This window comes from Nothoprocta perdicaria, unplaced genomic scaffold (genome assembly GCF_003342845.1).
Source record: "Nothoprocta perdicaria isolate Ctin4 unplaced genomic scaffold, notPer1 scaffold_181, whole genome shotgun sequence".
Classification (NCBI taxonomy): domain Eukaryota; kingdom Metazoa; phylum Chordata; class Aves; order Tinamiformes; family Tinamidae; genus Nothoprocta; species Nothoprocta perdicaria.
The window spans coordinates 1,142,031-1,164,710 of record NW_020454994.1 but is presented as its reverse complement, the minus strand read 5'-3'; the positions used below and the strand labels follow the sequence as shown (position 1 = coordinate 1,164,710).

Sequence of the window (22,680 nt, the reverse complement as noted above, 5' to 3'; positions counted from 1 at the left end):
TTTTTCTCACAAGTGGCATTTTGAAAGCATTGTGTTTTATGAAGAGTGAGCGTCTGAATGGTTTTATTTCTGGAAGGTTTCTTTAAGGGGAAAATCCCCATATTGTAACCATTGTGATAAAAAAGAGCTGATACGTGTGCACCCCCTCGGAATACAATTCTGCTTGGGTGGATTTGAACCAGGTCTCTTGAAGACTTTCCTCTCCTGCCTCCCCATCGTCAGGATGTATGAGCTGCTCTTGATAAAGGTAAGAGCTGCTCGTGTGTTCTCCTTCAAGAGCAGAGTACCCAGGCGCTCATGACATCGAGCAACCAGATTTCCTGCAGCATTTGATGATAGTCTGGAGAGGCAGAAGAGACTGGGCTGTGCATTTGGCAGCAGCATTTCTTCTCAGAGCCRCTTCTTTATGGAGAGTTTGATTTGCACTAATAAATGCTTAGTACGTTATTTATCCTTAGAGAGATACGCATAGAGCCTGTGTATTTAACAAATGTTACACAGAATTGTTCTTCCAGTATGATTTCCAACTGGTTGCTAGATGATTTATTACCAACGTTAAACCTCTGGTTTAAGCATCATTTTTAATCTTATCAGACTCAGCTACAGATCCCAACTCCACCCCTGAGGGATTCCTCTAGAGGGGTGGCAGAAAAATGGCAGGTCCAGTTCCTGCTGTGGAGCCCCCAACTCTGCCATTAATCCTCATTTCCTCTGTGTTGTTCTGTGGGTAGAAACCAGATGTTGCCATCCGTGTTCCTCAATGAAAATACCTCAGTGATAACTAGGAAGCGAATGATGATAAGTAAAGAAACTTGGAGCTTTAATGTAAATGTGACTCTTCAAATMGCCTTAGAAGAAGATTTGACCTAGTTTGACCTAGTGCAGTTAGGAGGTAATTGGAATATAGGATTTTGTGGTTTTATTTGTTGTTAATTGCATAAACAAGAAGTCGAAAGGATGGGCAGAGTACATTYAATTTGCAAAGAGATGGCTCTTCAGAGTCAAATCTGCTGAACCAGAGAGGTTAAAATAGGACTCATTGAGTACTAAATTTAACTTCTACTGTATTTCCATCCTGGAGGCTGATTAAGTTGTCCAGTCTCAAGGGAACATTTTTTTCACATTGTAATAATCATTGGTATTCAATATCCAATTTAGGTTGTTTAATAATTCAGTACTCATGATGAATTTTTGTAAAGGAAGCTTTTTGCATATATATATCTTACAGTCATTGAAAAATAGCTTAATATTTAAGTTTTATACTGCATTTACACATTTGTATTCCCCAGGCGTCTGTTTTTCAATAAATAATGTGATTCCACAACATGTATTTCTTTATATTTTCATAATTAAACGGCCAGCATTTAACAGACACTAGGAGACCGACTTTAAATTATCTGGTGTCTGAAAAGATGTTTTTAGGTGCTTTGTTTCTGGGAGGAAAAAATAACATCATACATGTTAAGGGCAATGGCTGCTCTTCCCTCCATGTACTTGCCCGTCTCTGGTGACCAGTTACCTCCCAGGCTATCGGAAGGGATTTGTGAGGGARCAGCTACCTTCTCTCTCCAGAGGTTCCTCAGATAAATTAATCTGAACGTGGATCTGTATCGACTGCCCGGGGTGAGTTGCAGGAGTTGCCCATGAAGGGTGACTTGGGAAGGTTGTGGGGCTGAGTCTGGGGAGAGGAAGGTCTGCACGGAGCTTAGAGAGATAGGAACGTTGGCWGCTTTTCTCTCTGTGTGAAATCATGGCATTTTGGGTACAACTGCCTTCATTTAGACATATGTGCGWTCTCAGAAGGATAAAGTTATTGCATAGGACAGTCCATTCTGGGAGTCTCCAGCCAAATAAAAATAATGCGTAATGTGAAGCTGCAGTGTTTACCTGTACGCCTGTACAAGCCAGTTTAAACTTGTGCTTGTGGAGGTGAAAAGTGGGTCCTTGTGTTGGCCTCTGAGAGATTTCCTCTTACCCATGATGGTATCCTGTGAGCATCCCAGCTCTCCCCGGGTTTATTTGGGCTTACTTAATTTCCAAATGTGAATTTTTCACTTAAGAATAGTTGTATGGGTGAAAAAAATGGTTTTTTTTTGCTTTGTTTTTACTGTATGTTGTTGGAACGTGTTGTACCAAAGCAAAAATATAGGTATTCTTCCAGATTGCAGTCTAAGGGCTGTTCAATATTTTGAAAAAGACCCAGGCCATAACCTACTGGTCACATAAATCACTAGTACTGCATCGAATCTCACTCCTTAGAATGTCAGCCAAGGGCCCCCCAAATCCCTCAGAGTTTTTTTCAAATATTTTTTATAGACCAAACTCTTTTTTATGTCACTTAAATGTCGCTTGCTGTCCCTTGTTCTCTACGCAGTGCTGATTTCCAGCTTTGAATGTATACATGATGCAAATGTGGCAAAGTTTATCGGTCAAATAGTGTTTCTGGGCTTGCAGAAAGTGAATAACAAAAGCTAACTTGTAGCTATCTTACAGTCACTGGAAAGAGGGAGATTCTTCTATAGGAAGGGACTTTTTAAAATTATGTGTGAAGCTGGAACATACAACCCTTTTCACTGCTTTTTGGAGAGGCAGAAAACTTGCAAGTGTGAGTAAATTAATACCTGTGTGTTCCTAGATGGTCATTGTCAATCACTAAGGATGCAAAGATGGAAGAAGTTCCTTAGCCCATTGGTCAGTCATCTTTATTAATATTCGTAAAATGCTATTTATATCTTGGGAAATAATGCAACATCCAGATCTGTCTCATTGGCTTTTAATCTATTTAAAGCTGAGGGCCATCAGTTTTATACCTCCCAGGTTTGTACTTAAGGTTTACCGATTTAATATGATCTTGATGACATGTTCAATGAAAATGCATATATGGAACAATACTTTTCCACCATGGTAACAGTATGAAAACACTTCTGCCCTTCCTGTACTCTTTTAGTTTTTGGCTAGTAAAGCAGTTCATGACTGAGCCCTCTGAGATATTTGTACAGGTGGAGAAAGTCACTGCATTTTTTTTTTTCCCCTGCTTGATCCATTGGCCCAGTTTTGGTCAAAAGTGCCAAGATACAAAGTATGTATATATGAAGCAACTGCTGTCTTAATAAATGAACAAGCAAAAGCCCCAAATAATCCAGCTGTGGTAGAAAAAATATGTACAACTCTTCATCTTGACAACAGTGGTTCTCTAGTGTCTTCTCTCATAGCACATTAAATTGATTCCTTTGGGGTCGCTGAGATACTTTTCCCTGGATGGGTTGTGAAAGCAGCCTTCTTCTGTCTTCAGACTTCGTTTCTAAAAACAAAGAACTTCTCAGTGAGCCCACGCTCGGAAAGCTCAAAGTTCAACTCAGAGCCTGGTTCCTCAGAGCCCTGTGCAGGACACAGGAGTCCAGGGGCTGCGTGTGCCGAGCCACGAGTCAGGCTCCTGGACTCAACCTCTTCCCACATTTCCAGCTTCCTTCCTCTGCTGTGGATGGACTGACAGGCTGGGTTTCCTCTTGGCCAGGGTGCTGGGTAAGGAGACTAGAAAGATCAGACCCATGGACCTTTTCTGGCAGAATGAATAACTGGCTGGAGGAGAAGGTCAAAGCATCTGATAACGGGAACTTTTATTACTTTCTTCAGTAACTGCAAGAGGTATTAATTTTGACTGTCAAAACAGACTAAAGCAGTATTTAGGAGCTGAAGATTATTCATTTAAATTATGAAAAGGCTAAAGTTACAGTGATGGATGTTTCGGAGAATGCAAGAGGGGACTAAAGTTATATTTAAATGTGAATCCACTGTGAAGCTGTCATAACATCCCTTACAGGAAAAAGTGAAACTGCTGAGCTGTAAGATTTGTTTTCTGAAGCTATATTTATGACATATCCTGGATTCTGCTTCAACTGTACTTTTCAGATTAGAGAGTTTAATCTTTTGAAGTTTCACTGTTCAGTAAGTACTGGCACTTGCACAGGTGGTGGCATGAGAAGGGTCCACGTCATCCCGAGTCCTGGCTGGGTCCTGTGGGAGGCTGATGAGTTGTCTGAAAGGAGCTTGAATCTCCAAATGGGCATCCTGCAGAATTATTGATTTTGAAGAATAGGAAATTGAAGTACACTTATTCTTCTTAAGACACCTTTGGTTAAGTTATGAAAAGATGCAGTTCAAGTCTCAGCTTCACTGGGATGGCAGTGATAGAAGAGGTATCAATTTGCTCTCCATCATAAAATTAATGTAAATGGTTTAATTTATTAATTATTATTATTATTATTATTATTATTTTTAAGGACTATGTTAGGTGCTTATGGCAAATATACTTTGGTTCCTTTTGAGATTAGTTTGGAGACTGTTATGGTTGAGTGTATCAGCCGGGTGCATCAATAACAGTTGAATTCATGCTGGCTTACAAGATATGGTTAGCATGGGCATTGATGGTAAGCTTCTTCCCTTTGTAACAGAAAAAGTACCCATGATGGGTGTCAGACTGTTGAATATCCCCCAGTAACCTGCACGACTGATTCTTGTGCTGTTTTTAAAACTTTTTGGTAGGACCTATTGCAATTTTTTAAAAACAGAATTCTTTTGAAGGTGTCTTACAGATATAACCAAAGTGGTCTTTSCATGCCCAGAATTTAAAACATGAACTGAAAATACAGATACAAATATCCTGATATATMTTCTGGGGGAATAATGCAGTAAAACATAGGGAGTCTTCTCGGCAGACAATCCTTGTCTGCATTTGCTTCCTTCTGATTAATGTTTCTTCTACTCTGTCTGATGCCATCTTCTTCGTTAGGTTTCTAATTGTTGATCCCATTGGGGGAAAAACTAATTTCATCATGTAAAAGCTATCATCTGGTAAAACTGCACTAATAAATTATGCTTCTGGAATATTTAAAATTTAGATTCTTTCTCCATTAATGAGAGCTTTGTTAGTATTTGAGAAGTCAGAATTTTCAAGGATTAGGAAACTTCAAGCTCGGAAGCTTTCCCCATCTTCTAAGAGAAGAAAAGCTGAGGCAAAACTTGGCAAGGGAGTGGATAAAAAGCCCTCCTAAATGGTTTTGATAAAGCACTTTGGAATGAGTCAGTACACATGGAGACATCTCATTTAAAGACAATCCAGAGCTTGCAAAAACTTTGATTGAGATGCATTGTCCTGTCAGATATGTTCATCCCAGTATCACTACAGTCCTTTGAATGCTCAAAGCTTGTTTTTTCGAACAAAGGCTGTGAAGAAGTCAAGGCATTTACATAAGTTTGCGTTCTGATATCATTGATTAGATAGTCTCTTCAGAAGAGCATGCTAGACGTAGATGGAGTCATGATGTGTTTGCTCACGAAGATAATACTTTTTTCTGCAGTTCTTTCCATCTCAGGGCACTTTTAAAGATTTCGTGACTAGAAGCATCTTGGAGCAGAAAAAGACCTTGTTAGAAAGCTGTGTGTGTTGTGTGTTGCAAGAAATACAGATTTCTAAAAACTAGAAAACAATTCTTCAAGAAAATGTATGATTGCTAAAGTTCATATAACTCACCTTTTGATTTTCTGTGCAAATTCCAGGATGCCAGGTACTTTTTTTTTTTTCCCCCACCCTCAATTTTAACTATAGAAATCTCTGTGAAACAAATTAGTTAAAACCTTGTCTTGGATTTGAGCTGTTTTCACTTTGGAGGATACTTTTCCTGCATTAAACCAGACTTTCTCTTCCACTGGATATATTATAAAATTAAAAGCCAGTTGATTGGCGAATTCCACAGAAAGAAAATGATTTTTTTCCCAATATTTTTAGCCTTTTGAGTGATGGATTGTCTCTGTTGCTCTGTTTTATAGCAATTGGTTTCCCACTTTATGAAGTCTTCCAGGAATAGTCATCAAACTRCTCCTACCTCTATCTTGTAGTGATCAGATGACTTTGGAGTATTAGTACATTATAAACTAGCATTTTAAATGAGATTACTGGGATTAATCATTTTGACAGAGGAGATTTAAGATGGACTTGATTTAAGTCCGTAACATTATGAAGTATATCATAAAGCTGTTTTGGTCTAATTGATTTTTGTACATTTAAAATATATATATATATCATTGCATTTTTTCTGACCAGCAAGTTCTTGCCTTGTGGCAGGAAATAACAGAAACATAATGAAAAAATCTGTTTCTAAAAACAGGATTTTATAAGATTAAGAAATGCTTTRCTGTGAAAATCAAGTGGAGGAAAACATTCCTGTGCATATTTACTGATATGCATATATATGAGTGTATGTATAAGTATGAATTTAATGTAACAGAATTGCTAGGAGACTTTTCATCKCAGTAGTTTTATAAAATATGAAAGAGGACATTTCCATTAGGAGGTTATACCTTTGCTTTTAGTCCTTTTCTGTTTTAGGGATTCTTCCATTTTTATCTCAATCCAGGACTTCTTTTTTTTTTTAGGATCTGTTGTCCTTTTGGTCTTGTTCTTCAATCTGTGCTCCYCCAAAGAGTTCTGCTACAGCTGCAGTGTTTCTCTCCATATTCACCTTTGGGTCCTTTCTCCGTGGGGAATAATTCTGGTGTAGAGATCCGACAAGGAAGGAGAACCAGCTCCTCGGCTGTTTCCTTCCCCGTTTGCATGGAGAGCTTTGCTAGCCCTCAGTTTTACAGCTCCCACCTCTTGGTGAGAAAGACATTCTGGGCACTGCATGTCCTACTTTTCCCTTGCTCGGCAGGACAAGTGTTTAATCAAACAACTGAGTAGGAAATACAGTTTTAGGACATCAGTAGAGCTGGACAGGAGCAATGCAAACCTGGTTTTGCAATGCTGAAGTAAGAAACCCTCCCTCACTTTCACATTTTGTAAATATTTTTTGCCTTGTGACTCTTCTTGAATCAAGACTGTTTTGACTTTTGACTCTTTCCACCTCCTGATTCGAATGGCTGTTGTCATAAGAATATTTGATTTTATTTTCAGTCACTTCCTAAGGTGCAGTAACAAACTGCTCTTACCAAGTGTTCTTGCACATGAAGCATTTTCTCTTTGTTCTGGTGTAAGAAGTAAGTTTTTTTTTCTTGTAATTTTCCGTAATTAAACTGATTAGAATGAAACTGGTGGGGAAACTGCATTTGATTACACAGGCAATATAGGGGAGGTGAAACTCATCTAACTAGGTTCCTTTCCAGCCTTTAGGCTTTTAATAGCTTAGTTAATTTCCTAGAGGAATATGGGCTGATTGAAGGAAAAGCTATAATCATTAATTGCAGTAGATTTAATTCATTTGAAATATAAAGGAAAGATTGTCTGAAATTTCAGAAGAGCTGTGCTCTTGCAAAGTTACTTATTCCGGTCAGTTTTCTTCCCATAATAAATTCTGGCATATTTTTGAGACCTTTTCTGTCATTTGTATATATCAGTAGAAGTGATATTCCTAGGCCAAAGGATTATTAAAGAGATAAATTGAGGAGGCATCTCTTCTTACAAATCATGAGCATAAGCTTATACTATGTATTTATTATCTGTGACATGCATTTAGTGGCATGCAAATTTATCATGGGTATAAGAATGAGAAAATGTTTGGTGTTATCTCTGTACCTGACACTTCAGAAAAAGGGCACAGGATGCAGTTCTTCTCTAACTATCCACTGAACCGTTTCTTTGCTGACGTGGTAATAGAATATGAGATTGTTGTAGTTATTTTCCAAGAGAAAATAGAATTTTCCATGTTCAGTATAGGCTTTTAAAGTTGTCATTTAATTTCTTTGTCGCTGGCGCCTAGGGCACGTGACCAGCGTTCTGGGGCCTGTCGCTAGTAATTGCCACCASAGAAGTCATTTCGTGAGGAGCCGGCCAGATGATTCATCATCCTCTTTGAGCAACTCTAGAAACGTGCTTTACCTGCTTTACATCTGTGTTCACACACAGCGAAGGATGCCTGTAAAATCATTTCATATGCTGGTCCCTGTAGTCATAAAAACAAACTTCGTATTGTGCCTAATTCAGGTTTTATTTTCAAAATATGTTTTTCAAAGGTATTCAGCTGCCTCCAAATTATGTTAGCATCAGAGTAATGAAATAGTGTGTTTGTTGTGCACCTATTTGGTTATAGTTCTGTTTCCTGGGTATGGAATAAACATCATGGGTACATGTTAATGGACCTGGCGGCAAAACACCTGTACGAAAGCTTGGATTTCTTTAAGCTGTTGAATTTACCTGATACATGGAAAGCACAATTGTTAAAATAAAAACGTATTGTGTATCTTTGACCTAGAAAGTCGCTCTGGATAGTTGGGTTGTGTGCAAGGAACAAGAAGCGGGGAGAAGGATGGGCACTGGAAGTAGGGCTGCTTGGGGTGGTAGCGTGGGTCCTGATTGACATTGGCAATAATGGCAAAATTTGGCTAGCAGGATTAGGAAAAAGCAAGTATGGGAAATATTAGGGCCGACCCCTCTGTGCCTAGGTGATAAAGTTTGTGATTTGCTGCTCAGTGCTTCGTTTGCTGCGTGATATGATGCGTTTGAATACGCGCTCTTGTAACCAAACTGCCTATTTACTGCATTTTTTTAATAATAGCTTTAATCCTCTTTGTAATTAAGAAATGCCTGTTACCGCAGGACAAGGCGGGTGGCCAGGGAGCTGCCTTGCAGCCGGTGTTCAGGAATATGCGGAGCAGGGCTGCAGTGTTGGCAGGGAGGCTGCGGCCTGGCCCGCGCCGGGATGGCTCYGGAGCTGCCGCTCGGGAAGACGGGACCCACCAGGAACCCGGCAGGACAGGAGCGGTGTCCCAGGCTATCTGCAGTGCTGCCATTCCTCCTGATCACATCAAGGCTCCCGGCTCCGTCGCGGCCTGGGAAATATCTGCAGGCCCTCACAACACTGGTTGCTTGCGATCTCCCTTTTCTTCAGAGTTCCTGAATGGAGGAGGGTTTTAAAGTTTTCAGGGCATGTGAAAATGGTAAAGTAACAGTGAAAATAATTACTGTTCCYCCCCCCCCCCCTTTTTCAAATTTTGGGTTATTTTTCTTCGATTTTAAGACCTATCATGGATTGTGTGTTCCAGGAACAGTAAAGTCAAGAGGATCATCAGTGTCTATCTCCCTGAGCAAACTTACTTTTAGCATGAAAGGGGCAAAGTCTGATATCGCTGGTACAGTAAATKGAAGGCTGCATTTTTTTCCTAAGATCTTTTATGGTCTTCTCAAGATCTTTTTAGCTTTACCCTTTGAAATATTCAGTTAATATAACATATGATTAGTATCTCCGACASTATTACACAGAGAAATTTTAGGGCAATATTCTTAGGGACAGTGTTAAAATGTATGCCCCATGTTTTCTTGTAGCTTGTTATTCCTGATTTAMTCAAAATACCTAGTTTACTAAGTTTTGTTGTCACTTTTTTTTTTAAGAAAGCAACACATAACCGATACTGTTAGAAAAATATTTAGCCCAAAGGCAACGGTTTAGGCCTATGCTAAGGGTAAARTAAAATCAATTCTGTTTCTTCTGTTCCTTCTATACGTGATCCTGTGTTTCTTCTGTAATCTGGCTCGCACTGACCACAGYGGGGGCTGCTTCTCATTGCAGGCTATATAAAGAAATGGTCATTAGAGGGGTTATACATCATGTTCATATGCAGAGATTGTTACATTCACTCGGTTGGATGTATTTTTCAAGCAGATCCAACTTCTCCGCTTTACTTTCAGGCTCTTCCAATCYTGCAAGTCTGCACTAGTTGCTTGCAGGAGCTTATAATTCACTGTCAAAATCTTCCTTCCAGGCTGCTCTTGCAAAAGCAGCGAGGTAACACCTTGCCTTCCTCTAACTTTGTGGCAAAATTCACAAGTAAAGTCTTGTCCGCGTGGCTGGAAAAAGCGCAAGGGCTGTTTGGATTGGGAATTAGGTGCTTTTATCTGGTTTTGTTTTTTACTTAATATCCTTCCTGTGTGTTAATTCCCTTAGAAAAATGAACAGTGAAGGCGGTTACTAGTTTTGCTCTGAGCTCTGCTGACTGATGTGGAGCCTAGAGCTGTCGCTAGCCCTGGGCTCACCCCGAATTCCCGGGAGGAAGATGGAAATGTCAAGAAGGGGCCTGGGCCACCGGCTCCCTTTTCCTGCGCCGTGCCCTTGGGAAAAACATTCTGTTCTGCTGCAAGGCCCCGGTGTCTTCCTTTGAACTGTGGACTTGGATTTCGTAACGAGCCAGCGTCTTCTCTGGTTTTGAAACCCGAAGATTGAATGTTCATACTTCAACGCTGAAATATCTTCCTTTCCATTACCTTCTGATTCTTTTTGATTTTCATAAGATGTTGTTTTCTTCAAACTTTTTGCAGTCAGACAACACAGAAATCATTTTACCTCTGGGAATCCAAATTTATATGATTATTTTCTAACAAAGGAGACTGAAATAAAATCTTGTAGTTTTTAGTTCTACCAACTAAATAAATAGACTGAAGATCTGTAGGTCCAGGAGTAACTGTAATTTTGAAAGACTAAAGTAAGAACAAAGATCTTGACTCCTGTTTTTCTGTATCCCAGATAATATACTCCAGTACCTTTGGAATATTGAGAAAATGCATGAGTTATATAAATTTCACTATTTTTTTTAATTACTAACAAAACTGCACTGGTCTTTGTGCAAATGGAACCTAGGACTACCTCTTACTCTGGCTTGTGTAGCCTTTTAAATACTGATGATAACTGTACACAAAAGGGGTTAATTATATGCTGTGGCACTTTAATTTCCTTTAATGTTATTTTTAGAAACACACAAATTGTCCAAATTATGAGACAAAGAATTAGCTCTAGTAAACCTGCATATTTTTTCTCCCTGTTCTGTCCCAAAGTAGTTGCTTTTGCTTTGCTTTTCAGCATAGCTACATTTTAAAATAACTTGATGATCCAGAAGGCAATTTTAAGTAGTTGAGCAAAACACAAATTGACACAAAAATCGGACGAAATCTGAATTCAGAGCCTTCTTTTTAGCATCTGGTAGTTTATTACAATTCCTTGACTTGTCTTTCGGAGTAAAATTATTCCTGCTTTGTGAATGGCTCCTGTTTGCTATAAAGAATGAGAGGAACATGAAAACCAGACTGCTTTCTGAAATGCAGTTCACACAAAATGTGATGATATATGAATCTGTACTTACTAGCTAGTTTTAGCCTTTCCTAGTTCCTTCCCTTTCAAATTACAGCTTCTAATTCCACAAGTCTGTCATCTTCTCCCTTCCAAGGATGAGATCAGCCTCATAAAACAGGTTCTTGTAAGTGCCCTTCACAAGGTGGGGATGGGAAGCCTTTTGCTTTTGTATCCCTGTCTTTTCTTTGATTAGGAAGAGGGGTTTCTGTCTAGYTGAAAATCATACCATGCTATTGATGTAAATCCTGTTTTTCAGGATTTGATGTAAAAACGTTTTGCTGAGTTGGGTTCAGGGCGGGATATTGTAATGTCTCTGGTGAATGTTGCTCTTTAGAAAGTTCTTCTGCTTTTGGAGTGTTCTTTTAAGTGACATTCTTTGCTATGGTCAACTCTCCTACCAAAACACAATTACAGRAACTTGAATTCACAGCGCGCTGTAAAGTTTAGGCTCCTTTTTTAGATGGAGCTCAAACTTCAGCCTATATGGCAATTTATTTGGGAATTTTTAGCATATAATCTGCACCAAGAGCTTTCTCTTTTGGGTGTTTCTGTCAGTCAGCATGTGTTAGACAGTTTAAGTTTCTGTTAATTTTCTTTCACTTTGCATTAGGGCAATCAATGTATTTCATTGTAAGGGGAAAAAAAAGTCACTTTGTTTCCTCTACTTTGAACGTGCATTTCTGATCAAGAGCCCAGTGCTTGTTGGATACAGGTGCTTATTAAAAATAGTTTTCCTGAGTAAAAGCGTATTATAAATTGAGTTGGCACTGTATTAGAGGAAGAAAAAAACCCTGAAAAGTTATGATAGTTATTGTTTCTGCATTGAATTCAGAATTTTGCAAAAGCAATTGCCTTGTCAGACCGAGCTCCAAAAGTCTTATTAGTATACATTTTTTTGCTTCATCTCCCTATGAAGTATCCTTTAAAAGCTTGGAATTGGAGATAATGACTACTTCATTTGCAAAAATCACAGAACTCAGTTAAAACAACTTGGTCCCTGTAGAGACTTTGCAAGAGCAAGGAAGAGAACAGCAGAGATTGCATAACCCCAATCATCAGCAAAGCCTTTCTTATCAGGTCCAGATAGAAAATCTATACTTTTAATTGCACAAAGCTTCCCGTTAGATTTCTCTTAATCTTTAAAGCAGAAGGAATTTGCAGTAGGAATTTCCCAGCAGCAGGGAGGAGGGGTCAGGCTGGGCAGGCAGCCCATGCTCTTTGTTAGCATCCAGCTGCAGGACAGGGGATTAAATTGCAGCACAGCTGGTTAGCATTAGCCCGGACGAGCTAAAGCAGGTAATTGCACACTGACTAGCCTGGGTGGTAAAAGAGAGGTTCTAAGAGGAGGTTGTGGACATGGATTAACTCCTCTGCTGAAGCATTTTTCAACTTTGTGGATCCACTGTTGTTTTGGGGGAGATTTTAAATAGTAGCTGCAGTGGTCACCTGTGGAGGTGATAATGGCAGGGAGAAAGGTGAGTTGTTTGTAGAAATCTGCAGGGTGGTGGAGAGCAGTGAGGCAATTTACTGCCACATGCATGTGGAGGTGTTTCTAGCTGGGGTTGTGTTGTGATAGCKGCACCAGCGAGGGACCTGAGGGCTGTGTTTGCGCAAGGCAGGCAGGTGTCTGAAAATGCTATTGGTGGAATGGGCCTGAATACTTTGAGTTGGTCCTTTTCCACAGGCTCTTTGGATTCCCACCAGGCCCTTCTTGGCATCCTTGGGTGCTTAGGTAACTCCCACAAAAYTTGCTTCAATCCTGTGGCCACCACGTTGTTTTGACTCTCCTGATTGCACTGACTTTGTGTGCAAGGCAATTCTTCAAGTAAAGTTAATTACAGGGGGGATTATACTGTACTACACCATGTGTAGCTGTATTTTTTATTACATTTACTTTGAAATCATTTTCATGAACTTTAAGCTTTAAACATTTTCCTGTAAACCACCACAATGTGTCTTGTGTAAAAAYGGTTCAGCGCGTAGGGTAGGGTTGCCAGCTCTCACTTCCTCCTGCTCCTATCTGCCCTCTTGAGAAGAGGTCAAACAAAACGCAGTGGCAGGTAAGGATGTCCCAGCAAACACGCAGAGCTCCCCGTTCCATAAATTAACGTGACTCTGTTCATAAATTGCCTGTTAAGATGTTTTATTGATGAGTAAAAATGATGTTTGAGGCCATAGCGTGAATCACATCTTACAACGTTGCTGGCTATAAAGATGTCATCTCAAATAAATTTCGCAATTAGAAAGTATTGACAAAAATATTTAATCTTTTTACATAAAAATAAGCTCAAACATCTGCTGTCAAAGTCAGACAATATCAAGCACTCATTTGAAAGTATATTTTTATTATACTGACAGATGCATGGCTGCATGACATAGATGTCAATTTAAGTTACTAGTGCCATTAATACTTGACAAAGACAGGCTCCCAGAAGAATTTATGTTTTTAAAATGTTGTCAGATGAGTATATGCCAACTAAAAGTAACCAGAATTGTTCGGCTATGTTGTTAACAAAGCTAAAAGCCTGTTATCTCCAGAGACATCACAGAAGTATGTATTGGCTTCAGTTTATTTTTTTTTTTTAACTCCAACAGAATTGACAGCAGAAAAAAACCCAAATGTTTTTATGCCTGTAAACATCCATTTTAGCAGCATCCTTTTTTCACCTTTATACCCTTTGAGTTAAGAGTACAGGAACATTTTCAGTGTCATTAGCAGTGAACTTCTTCAGCATTCATTTGCTTTCCACAGAATTTTAAATAATCCTACTTTTTGGCAAAGATGTTGTAAAAAGAACACTGAAGAAAATGTCAGGACTTCTGCCAGAATTTCTGGCCTGCATATTCAGTCAAAAAATATTGGGAAGCCATATGACTTAACTTATTAAGAGGGCTGAAATTTAAAACATTCATGTCCAGTTCTTCTTTGTCCAGTGTACTGGTATATTCATTATCCAAATTTGTAATTTTAGAAACTGGAAATTTCATTGCTGGTGTTTTGTAATGGGAAACTAAGCTTACTCTAAATTCTTCTCTCCCAAGTCCTCCCCCACTTCCCCTAAAGTGTTTTGGAAGGAATTTGGTTTCCTACAGCAAGAGATGAGTTTGCTGGGTAAGAGAGACTCATGGACTTTTAGTGCTATGAGAGCGCTGGGTGAAATAGAATTAAAAATCCAATCCTTGAGGTGCTGAGACAAGTAAAGTCTGGCCGTGTCTGGTTGAAGGCAAGGTCATAAACATCTCATTAAGGGCCAAATCATTAAGCTCAATGAATGGGCACAGGTGTGAGTGGGTTTTTGTCTTCCCCTTTGGATCAGTGCTCTCCTTAGAGATGAGCCTCAGCTTTGCAGAAATGCTATTTACTTCTAATGCTTCAAATGCTTTAAGGCTGATCTGCCTCAAACTCTAGAAGTCAATACTCCTTTTACAGCATTGGAGATGTGCAGGGTCTCCTGAGCTGCAATTCCTCTCACCCTGAGGCTAGTTTTAAAATAAACCATAGGAATTGCTCCAAAAATGTGCCTTTTGTCCTCCTTGAAGCCTATTTGAACTGGCTCAGGTGGATGTACTTAGATGAGCTCTTGCCTCTGTTGCCTCTTGCAGATGACTGGGATAGCTCAGTGAGGCGTTTTGGATGGAGCCTGGCACAGTCTGACCAGGAAGGAACGTAGTCGTGGCTGCCTGACCATTTTGTGTCATGACTCCTGTTAGTTTAAGTCAATGCATGTTAAAATTATGTTTCCGAGTCTGTTTTTATTGGATTTGGTGCAGGAATCTGTTATGGACTGCAATTTTGAAGGCCATAATTTTAAGTAAGTAGGGCGAGTCCTCTTGGAAGGGTATCATGGGGAATGAAGTGAGGCATGAGGAGTCTTTGCTTCTCCTTTCTTTGGGGCCACTCTCATGCTTGTTTGTTTTCTTGTGCCTTGGTAACAAAGTAGTCTTTCTCTTTTTTCCCCCTCTGTTTTATATGACTTCAGAATCACATGTTCAGCTCTAGAATAGAGAAATGAAGATGACTCTGGCCAAGAGGGACTTTCTGTTTGTCTACAAATGTTCCTTGTCATGTGTACATGCCTTATGTAGGTGGAGGAGCTGTGCATGCATGCAGGGTAATGGTGCAACCTGCCCAGCAGTGGCCATGTGGGCTGCATCAGGTTTTGGAGAGGGCCGCAGGTGATGGCCCTTATCTAGATAGTCCAACCTCCACAGAAGGAGCTCGTTTCACAGTGTTTTGCTAGGCTTAGAGTTTTGGGAGCACCAGGGGGTGAAATTCAAGTGTGGATTAACACCAGGGGCCTGGGAAGCGAGGCCGCATTTCCTGCTATGTGAGGTGATGTGGTGGGTGGAGAGCCCTGTGGCTGGGCCAGGCTGCCCTCCGAGTCCAGAGGAACCTCATCTCACAGCCCTTCGGAGGGGAACGTGGCAGCGTTGAGGGCTCTGCCCGGGGAGCCCTGTCCTTGTGGTGCGAGGTGGCGAGTTGGTGCCTTAATGGTAACGTTTCCCAAAATTAAAGTGCAGTTCACTGAACCTTTTGGGTATCATCTAAAAAATCGAAAAATAGAAGCTCTTGGTTTTTGAGTGACACATTATCTTTCTGGAAAGGATATCACAAATACCGTTCAGTCATGGCCTTTCCTGGCATCGTAGGAAATTGTTTTGATATTTCTTGTTATGTAAGCATAATGCTTTGCCTTTTTTTAAAAATCTATAAATTATTACTGCATTTTGAATAGCTTTAATAGACGCACTGCAGCCAAAAATCTGTTCGAAATGTTGTTGCTGTTTCTATAGAGAGCTCTGATGGTGRCTTGTACTGCGTGTTACAAACAAGTTTCAGAAAAATATCGGAGAGATGAACCTTGTCGAAAAACTTTAACGAGAGAAACATAATTCTCTGAGAAGCCAGCAAATGAGAGGTTACAATGGGAATGTTGGCTGGGTATCAGAAGAAATGTTTTTATAGCAGTGGAAACTTTTCTAATAGCAAAATTTAGCAGACCTTAGATTTATCTCTCAAAGGTGACATCTGAAATTCTGGAACTTGACTTGATTCAATGAAAAACAAGAAGGGAAATAATAGGTTCATCCTGCCATGCCAGAARAGAGTAATGGTGAATTGCAGATTTGTGGCATTGAACATTGTTGTCATTTTCTCCTGATCTTTGGGAGCTGCTGTAAAAAAATCTGTTTGTTTTTAGTTTGTGTCTGTCTTTAATRCTAAATTTCAGTGAGGGAAAGTGCAGATAAATACCAAGAAATCGAACTCTTTGCAATCTATCTGCCCACGTATTCATTACTGTTATTATTGCATCTTTTCAAAGGCAATTTCTATATAGCAATATTTGCTCCCTCATTCTTGCTTTGCAGTAGAACAAGAAAGTAGCTACCACGGTGATGTGTTAGCAAAATAATTGATTAATGGGGTGCAAATGTGTGAAAGCTAATTGAGGATCTTGAGCTAAATGAACAGTTTCCATAGCCAAAAGGGAGATGAAAAACCAACCCAACCAGTCCTAGGCTGGCTAATTCCTGGAGTTTATGGTTTGATTGGCTTTTGAGAGCTATGGTCAGTCATATTGGATATACAGGAGCATATTCCTTAAAAAAAAAAGCTAGAGCCACTGCTGCTTGAGTTGCTGTAAAGATGATACTATWAAGGGTATGTGGTGCTCTTTGATCTAGGCTTTTTTGATAGTAAGTTTTGCTTGTCAGTGAAGACRGCAGCTTCAGTGCAGGGTCAGGGAAAGTGGGGCAAAAGGAGGAGACTGTGGGTGTTAAAGATGCATGTGGAGGATCTGAGGAAGACACAAGGGAAGCCAAAGTGTCCATCTGTCCCCCCAAATGACAAAGTCTTAAAAATATTGGGGAAAAATAGGGAATTTGTTCTTTAAAACCTTCAGATTAGGAAGCAGAAGGAGATCATAGAAACAACAGCGTGTTAGGGTCCGAAGCCTGGGTGCTGGATGAAGCCCATCCTGTGKATCTTACCATCTGCTTTAGTCCTGGAGCACGCCGGGGTTGGCTCCCTTGCTTCTCCTTCCCTCATCTGCAAGCCCTAAGAAATACCAGTGACCACCCTTCTTCCTGGTGCTTTTGCGTTTCCAGCTGCATGATTATGTGAAGGGAATGTGTTCCCTCCATGGCTAAAGGGTGACCCTTCACTCCAGGACATGGGAAACTTTGGCTTTTCTTGCCCCTTCCCCAAGGCTGTGGCAGGAAAACGTTTGGCRTGAGGGCAGGTGCACTGGCTTACCTTGAATGCCCAGCTTGGATCACCGTGTGCTGCAAGTTGCTTTCCATAAATGATTCATCTGGTTTTGACATGGATAGCTGGTGGCTGTGCTACAGAAGCAATTAAGCATACTCCCTTAATTGAAAATAATGATAAAACTCTTTTTGATTTCAGTGGGCTCACGGTCATCCTTAAAGGTCTCCAGCTTAGAAAATGAGCAGATCTAGTCATAAATTGCCTCAAAGTCTTTTTAAGTTTCTCTAAAATGGAAGATGGTTTCTTTCCTTTGTTAATCTGAAAGAAATATGGTTTATAGAACTATAAATTCAATATTACAATTTCAAGAACTATTCATTACATAAAGCTTTTGCAGTTCCTGTTTTATTTRTTGATTGCGTGGATGCAAATATATTGCAAAATATTGCCTAGGTAAACACTATGCTTATAATTTGTTTAAATAAAAAGGTTGTGTTTAAGTGTTTTTGGTTAAGTGTAGAGTAACAAAATCACTGAAACAACAAAAATGGAAAACCTTGTGTCATATTTCTGCAGGGTTTTGGATCCATATATGTTTAGAAAACTCAGTGCTGATGACTCTCCTTTTCTTTTTTCTTACAGCTAATTCCAGCCTTCTTGGAGGTGGAGGAGGTAAGTCTTTGCTTAATGCAGCCTTTACTCTTAAACGTATGCGAAATATATGCTGAAGAAACGTASAGCTTAGTTGGTTATAAAGCAGCATGTGGCAAGTTCAAAGGCTGGAAATGTAAAAGTACTGGATGGGAAAAGTCACCTCAGTGATGGTGCTTACGTGCGGCCCGGCCATGGGGCTTGTGGCTGTCCTCGAACCCGGCTTTGTGGGGCTGCGATTCGCCCTGCCCTTCATAGGGGGCTGCCTGGGAGCACCCACCGACTCCCCAGGGCCCCTTACGTTGCCTTTCAGTGATGGGGACCTGTACTGCAGTTACTGTGTGGGCATCTTCAATGCATGCTAACTTTTCTAAAATCATATGTTAAAAAGATGAATATAAGGCTAAAAATCATTTTAGTAAATTAATGAGGCTTTTGCTTTCAAGTCTTTTTTYCYTTTTYYTTTTAGCTAGTTTTTTTACTCCCTTTTGTTTGTGAGGAGACTCAAGTTAGATTTATATCAAAATCTTCTGTGGGTTGCCACACAGATGTCACCAAAATACTGGTGTGTCAGAGGCAGGAGCGCACGTAGAGYGAGTCTTTGCCATTTTCCTGCAGTAGATCAGTGCCATTTTGCCTCCCGTAATACCAAAGTACTGCAGCCTTGGGGCTTACCTGAGTGTTAAAAAATTCAGGAGAGAAAAAATCCCGCAGTTTTAGGCTTCTGTTTTCAGTTCCTAGCTCTGCCTCCCAGAGGGAAGGGAAGGAGCTCAGTCCTGGAGATTGCACCATGTAGTAGCAGTGCGGGCAGCTACTAATCTTCCTTCCTGGCCGGAGTTAAAAGGACTTGAAGATCAGAGCTTACATGTGCGAGGGGAGAGGAAAGGGCCCTGTGAAAAGACAGAAGATTGCCCTAGCTTGGGAGACTGAGGATAATCAGTCAAGGCTCTTGTTTTAACAGCCTTAACTGAATAAGCAGCTGTTATTTGTGAGCCACGAGCAGGGGATTGTCACATGAAAAGGTGCTTCTCAACCAAACCGAGACGTTTAAATGAAACTGCTCATGTTTCTCAGCGAGGTATCTGGCCATTAAAGTGCAGAAAGAGAAGCCTTTCCCGATAATCCTGTTGGATTAATCCATTTCTTCTTATTGGAGTCAGTTGTTCGCAGCGTACCAAATTTTTCTTTGTTTAAAGTATAATCCTTTAAAGGGTAATCCTTTGCTAGTGATKCGTGTACCTATGGAGCCATCGTTGTACGTTGGCTTGAGTACTCATTCTCAGCTGGTAATTTAAAAAAAATCAATGTAAATACTCAAATTCCAATGAGGTTCCAGTTTGGTTATTGCCTCTCAGTGGGATTTATTTGGCTGGTCTCCCCTCCTGAACATGATAACCTTTCAGCGGGGCACTACATGGTGGGGTCTCCATCTCCATCGGAGTCCATGGCAGACTGGGCCTGTCTGATTTGATGGTCASTTGGGATTTTTCCTGTGTTTCTAGGGCTTCCTTTTCTGCGTCCCCCCATTGTAACTATAAGTCAGACAGCTACAAGATTCAAAAACTGACTTTTATGATTGTATCTGACCATATTTTGTGTGGTAATCGTAGAAAGGGAAGGATGCTTGTTCAAAGACGAAAAAGCACTTTGGAAATAGTTTTCGTAGGGAATAGAAAAACAAGATAATGAAGCTTCAGATACAGAAGCAGCATTGCTTGCATCCACCRTCCCATCTGGAGATCCAGAACCAGAGCCAAATTGTTCTCTGCCACTGAAAGTATCTTTCTGAATGGAAATTTGTGGGTTTCTTTTGTTTTTTTGTCTTACTCAGTTCCTTAACAGTTGGCCTGGTATTTCCCATGAAAGAATATTTGTGAGGTCAAGTTCTTTACAGCAGTCAATAATTCCTTCTGCTGGCATTTGTCTTGTTTGAGCACCTATGTGTCTTTTGCCCCTGTTTTGGTGCAGTCTGCTTGCAGAATGACAAAAAAAAAATATGATGATGCAGCTCTCACAGATGTTCTTCCCAAATCCTTTAATCTCCAGTGGACAGATAATCCTGTATCTCATTGCTTGAGATAGAAGTAAAATAACCAAATTGACTGTTGTGTAGCTTAGAGAGGGACTGATAGCAAAGGTAGTGGTCCAGTAGCAAATGCTGTGCRGTGACAGTGAGCCACCCTCAGCTGGGTTTCCCTCTTATTCCCAGTCTCCTTGGCTATGAAGTAGATGAATTTTTGTGGTTTCCATGTCTTTTGAAGAAGAATCCTGAAGAGAAGCATCTTTTTCAATGTATTCACTGCTGAGAATTGAGATCCCAGCCATGAGATACTTGAGCCTCAGTCCTTGAGAACGTGTGTTGAGTGTGCTGTTGTAGACAAGAGCAGCAAAAAGGCTTTTKTTAAGGTAGGAGTTAACTTGGAGAAGCAGAAAAGAAAGGACTCCTAGAGCCAAGACAACTGAGCTCTTGTGCTTGTGACTGGTTTGCCTGTCTGAGCATTGGAGGAAAAGGAAACCGAAGGAAATCTGTTGCATCCAGTCAGTATGTCTTGGTAAACTAACCTGTTATTGGGAATGTTCATTTTTATATAAAAGARAAAACCTAACTTTCAGTTGTAAGAGCTGAAACTTGAAAATCTAAATATATTTTTTCCCTGTTCCAGAAGTGGCAGCATTACTCCTTGTGAATTGTGACAACTTTATTATATATGGAAACACCAGTTGTCTTTTGATTGCAGATGCTGAATATTTATGATAATGCACAATACCAGTATAGTTTTTCCATCAATGGAATTCAGAGCTCTTCAGTAACGCCTGTTAGTTAAATCTCACCGTCACTGTTAGGAGTATGWATATTGCCTCTGTTTTGCAGAAAAATGAAAAACAGAAGTTCTGAGTTGTTGTGATTTTGAACTGCGTTAAGCTATGTTGTCACTCTTAGAATTTAGAAGTAAATTCCGGAATCTTTCTAGTATGGAACATAAAATGGTTGGAAATAATTATTTGTCTGTGATTCTGTGACCATCTTGGTCTAGTATATGCACAGTATTCAATGAATATATTAAAAAGCTTCAAGAAAAGTATTTTTGAGAAACTCARTGGACAACGTTGTTGCTAAATACATGTTTATTTGTAAGTCTAAGTGCTGAAGGATTTGGGTTGCTGCTTACCAATTCTGCCCCCTCAGAGCAATGTGAGAACATAGATGCACTTCCATCTCAGAGGCAAAGTAATGACTTGTTCTTGGATTCCAAATTTGAGTTACTTTTTTCATGACTCTTCCGAATGCAGAGGTGAAAGTGTGAAAGATCCCAGAAACGTTTTTTTCACACAACTATTTAATCATCAAATCAAGAAATCTGCAATAGAGTCTTCTAAGRCCCTTTAGTTAAATATAAATGTATAAGGTTTCTTTCTGCTTTTCAACTAACTCTGAAGCTTCCAAGATTTTATTATGAGTTTGACAAGAAAGCCTTTTTTCCTCTTTCTTTCTTTACAATTTTTAATAATTTATTTTTAATTGGGAGAAATAGGTGTAGATTTAACAGATATTCTCCATCTCAGTGTTCCTGTTAGGTAGTACAGAGCAGTATGACTTACTGTATGACTTACTTGAACATCACATCATGACTTACTGTATGACTTGAACATCACATTATTTGTCCTGTTATATACTGTAGTGTATAAGTGAAAAAGTTTAGGCAATTTATTTGCAATTTGAGGCTAAAACACTGATAGTTTGAGAGAAAGAGGTCTCTTGGGATGTGTCATGACTTTTGGCTGTTCAGAAATTGAAATGCCCTGTTTTGCATGACACTTTTTCTTTACATTTATAATGTATTGCAAGTATGTGACTCATGTATTTGGTCCATTAAAGCAAAGTGAGCAAGATCCAAGTATTTTCCTATGCCTTACTGTCCTGGACAGTCCTCTTTTTTGATCCTATCTTCCTCCTTCCCTTCCTCCTTTCCCCCACTAGCTCTTTCCCAGTTGTTAACTGAGGTTTATTTTTTCCYTTTATTTTATTTGCTGACTGTAATSAAGTTCTTATTGCCTGGTAATTTCTGGATTGCCTTGGTTTGAGCTTGGATTGAGGGTATAAATAAAATAGCAAGCTAGTTGTTGTTGGTTTTATTTTCTTTTTTCCTTTTTTCCCCCCTCCAAAGATTTCATTGCCTGTGTTATTCATAGAGGTAGAAAAGGAAGCATCTCAGTTTACTGTGTCACCMTATGAATGTAATTTTTGTTAGCCTTGTACTTGAAAGTGAGCATTTGCATTTACAAACAGGGCGAGGAGACAGGCTGTATTAGCAAAATAGTCTTCTGGTAGCATTCTTTGGACTCGGCTTAAATCAGTTGTCCTGAAAAGTCTGTCTGACCTGCTCTCTTGCTCGCTATGTCTCTCTCCTTTTTGCTTAACCAGTGTAGCTTTGCCTCTGAGGRCTTAATATGTATAGGCACAAGTAGGAAAGCATATCTTAAGTGTAGACCCTTTCTTTCTGATTTGTGAAGATGCAGCTTGGTAGACATGTCATTWTAAGCACCTGCCATGGTGCAGGGGACTGGTGTTCCCTTGGAGTGCAGTGTGGAAGTGGGGCTGCTCTGTAGGCGTTGGCCAAGCTGCACTTTGAAGGGGCAGCTTGACTGGCCTCRGGGCTGCCCTTTCCCTCTGCTGCTCTGTGATCATGGCAAGGGCAAACTTGGCTT

At 40.0% G+C, this 22,680-nt stretch overlaps 1 protein-coding gene across 1 annotated transcript in view; it reads left to right on the top strand.

Moving 5' to 3' along the window:
• MACROD2 (MACRO domain containing 2) overlaps positions 1-22,680 on the top strand; it is a 680,006-nt gene that overhangs the window by 145,067 nt on the left and 512,259 nt on the right. The window contains exon 4 of the mRNA XM_026036601.1: positions 17,965-17,994. Within this exon, the coding sequence (XP_025892386.1) occupies positions 17,965-17,994 (30 nt within the window). The remainder of the gene's footprint in view (positions 1-17,964; positions 17,995-22,680) is intronic.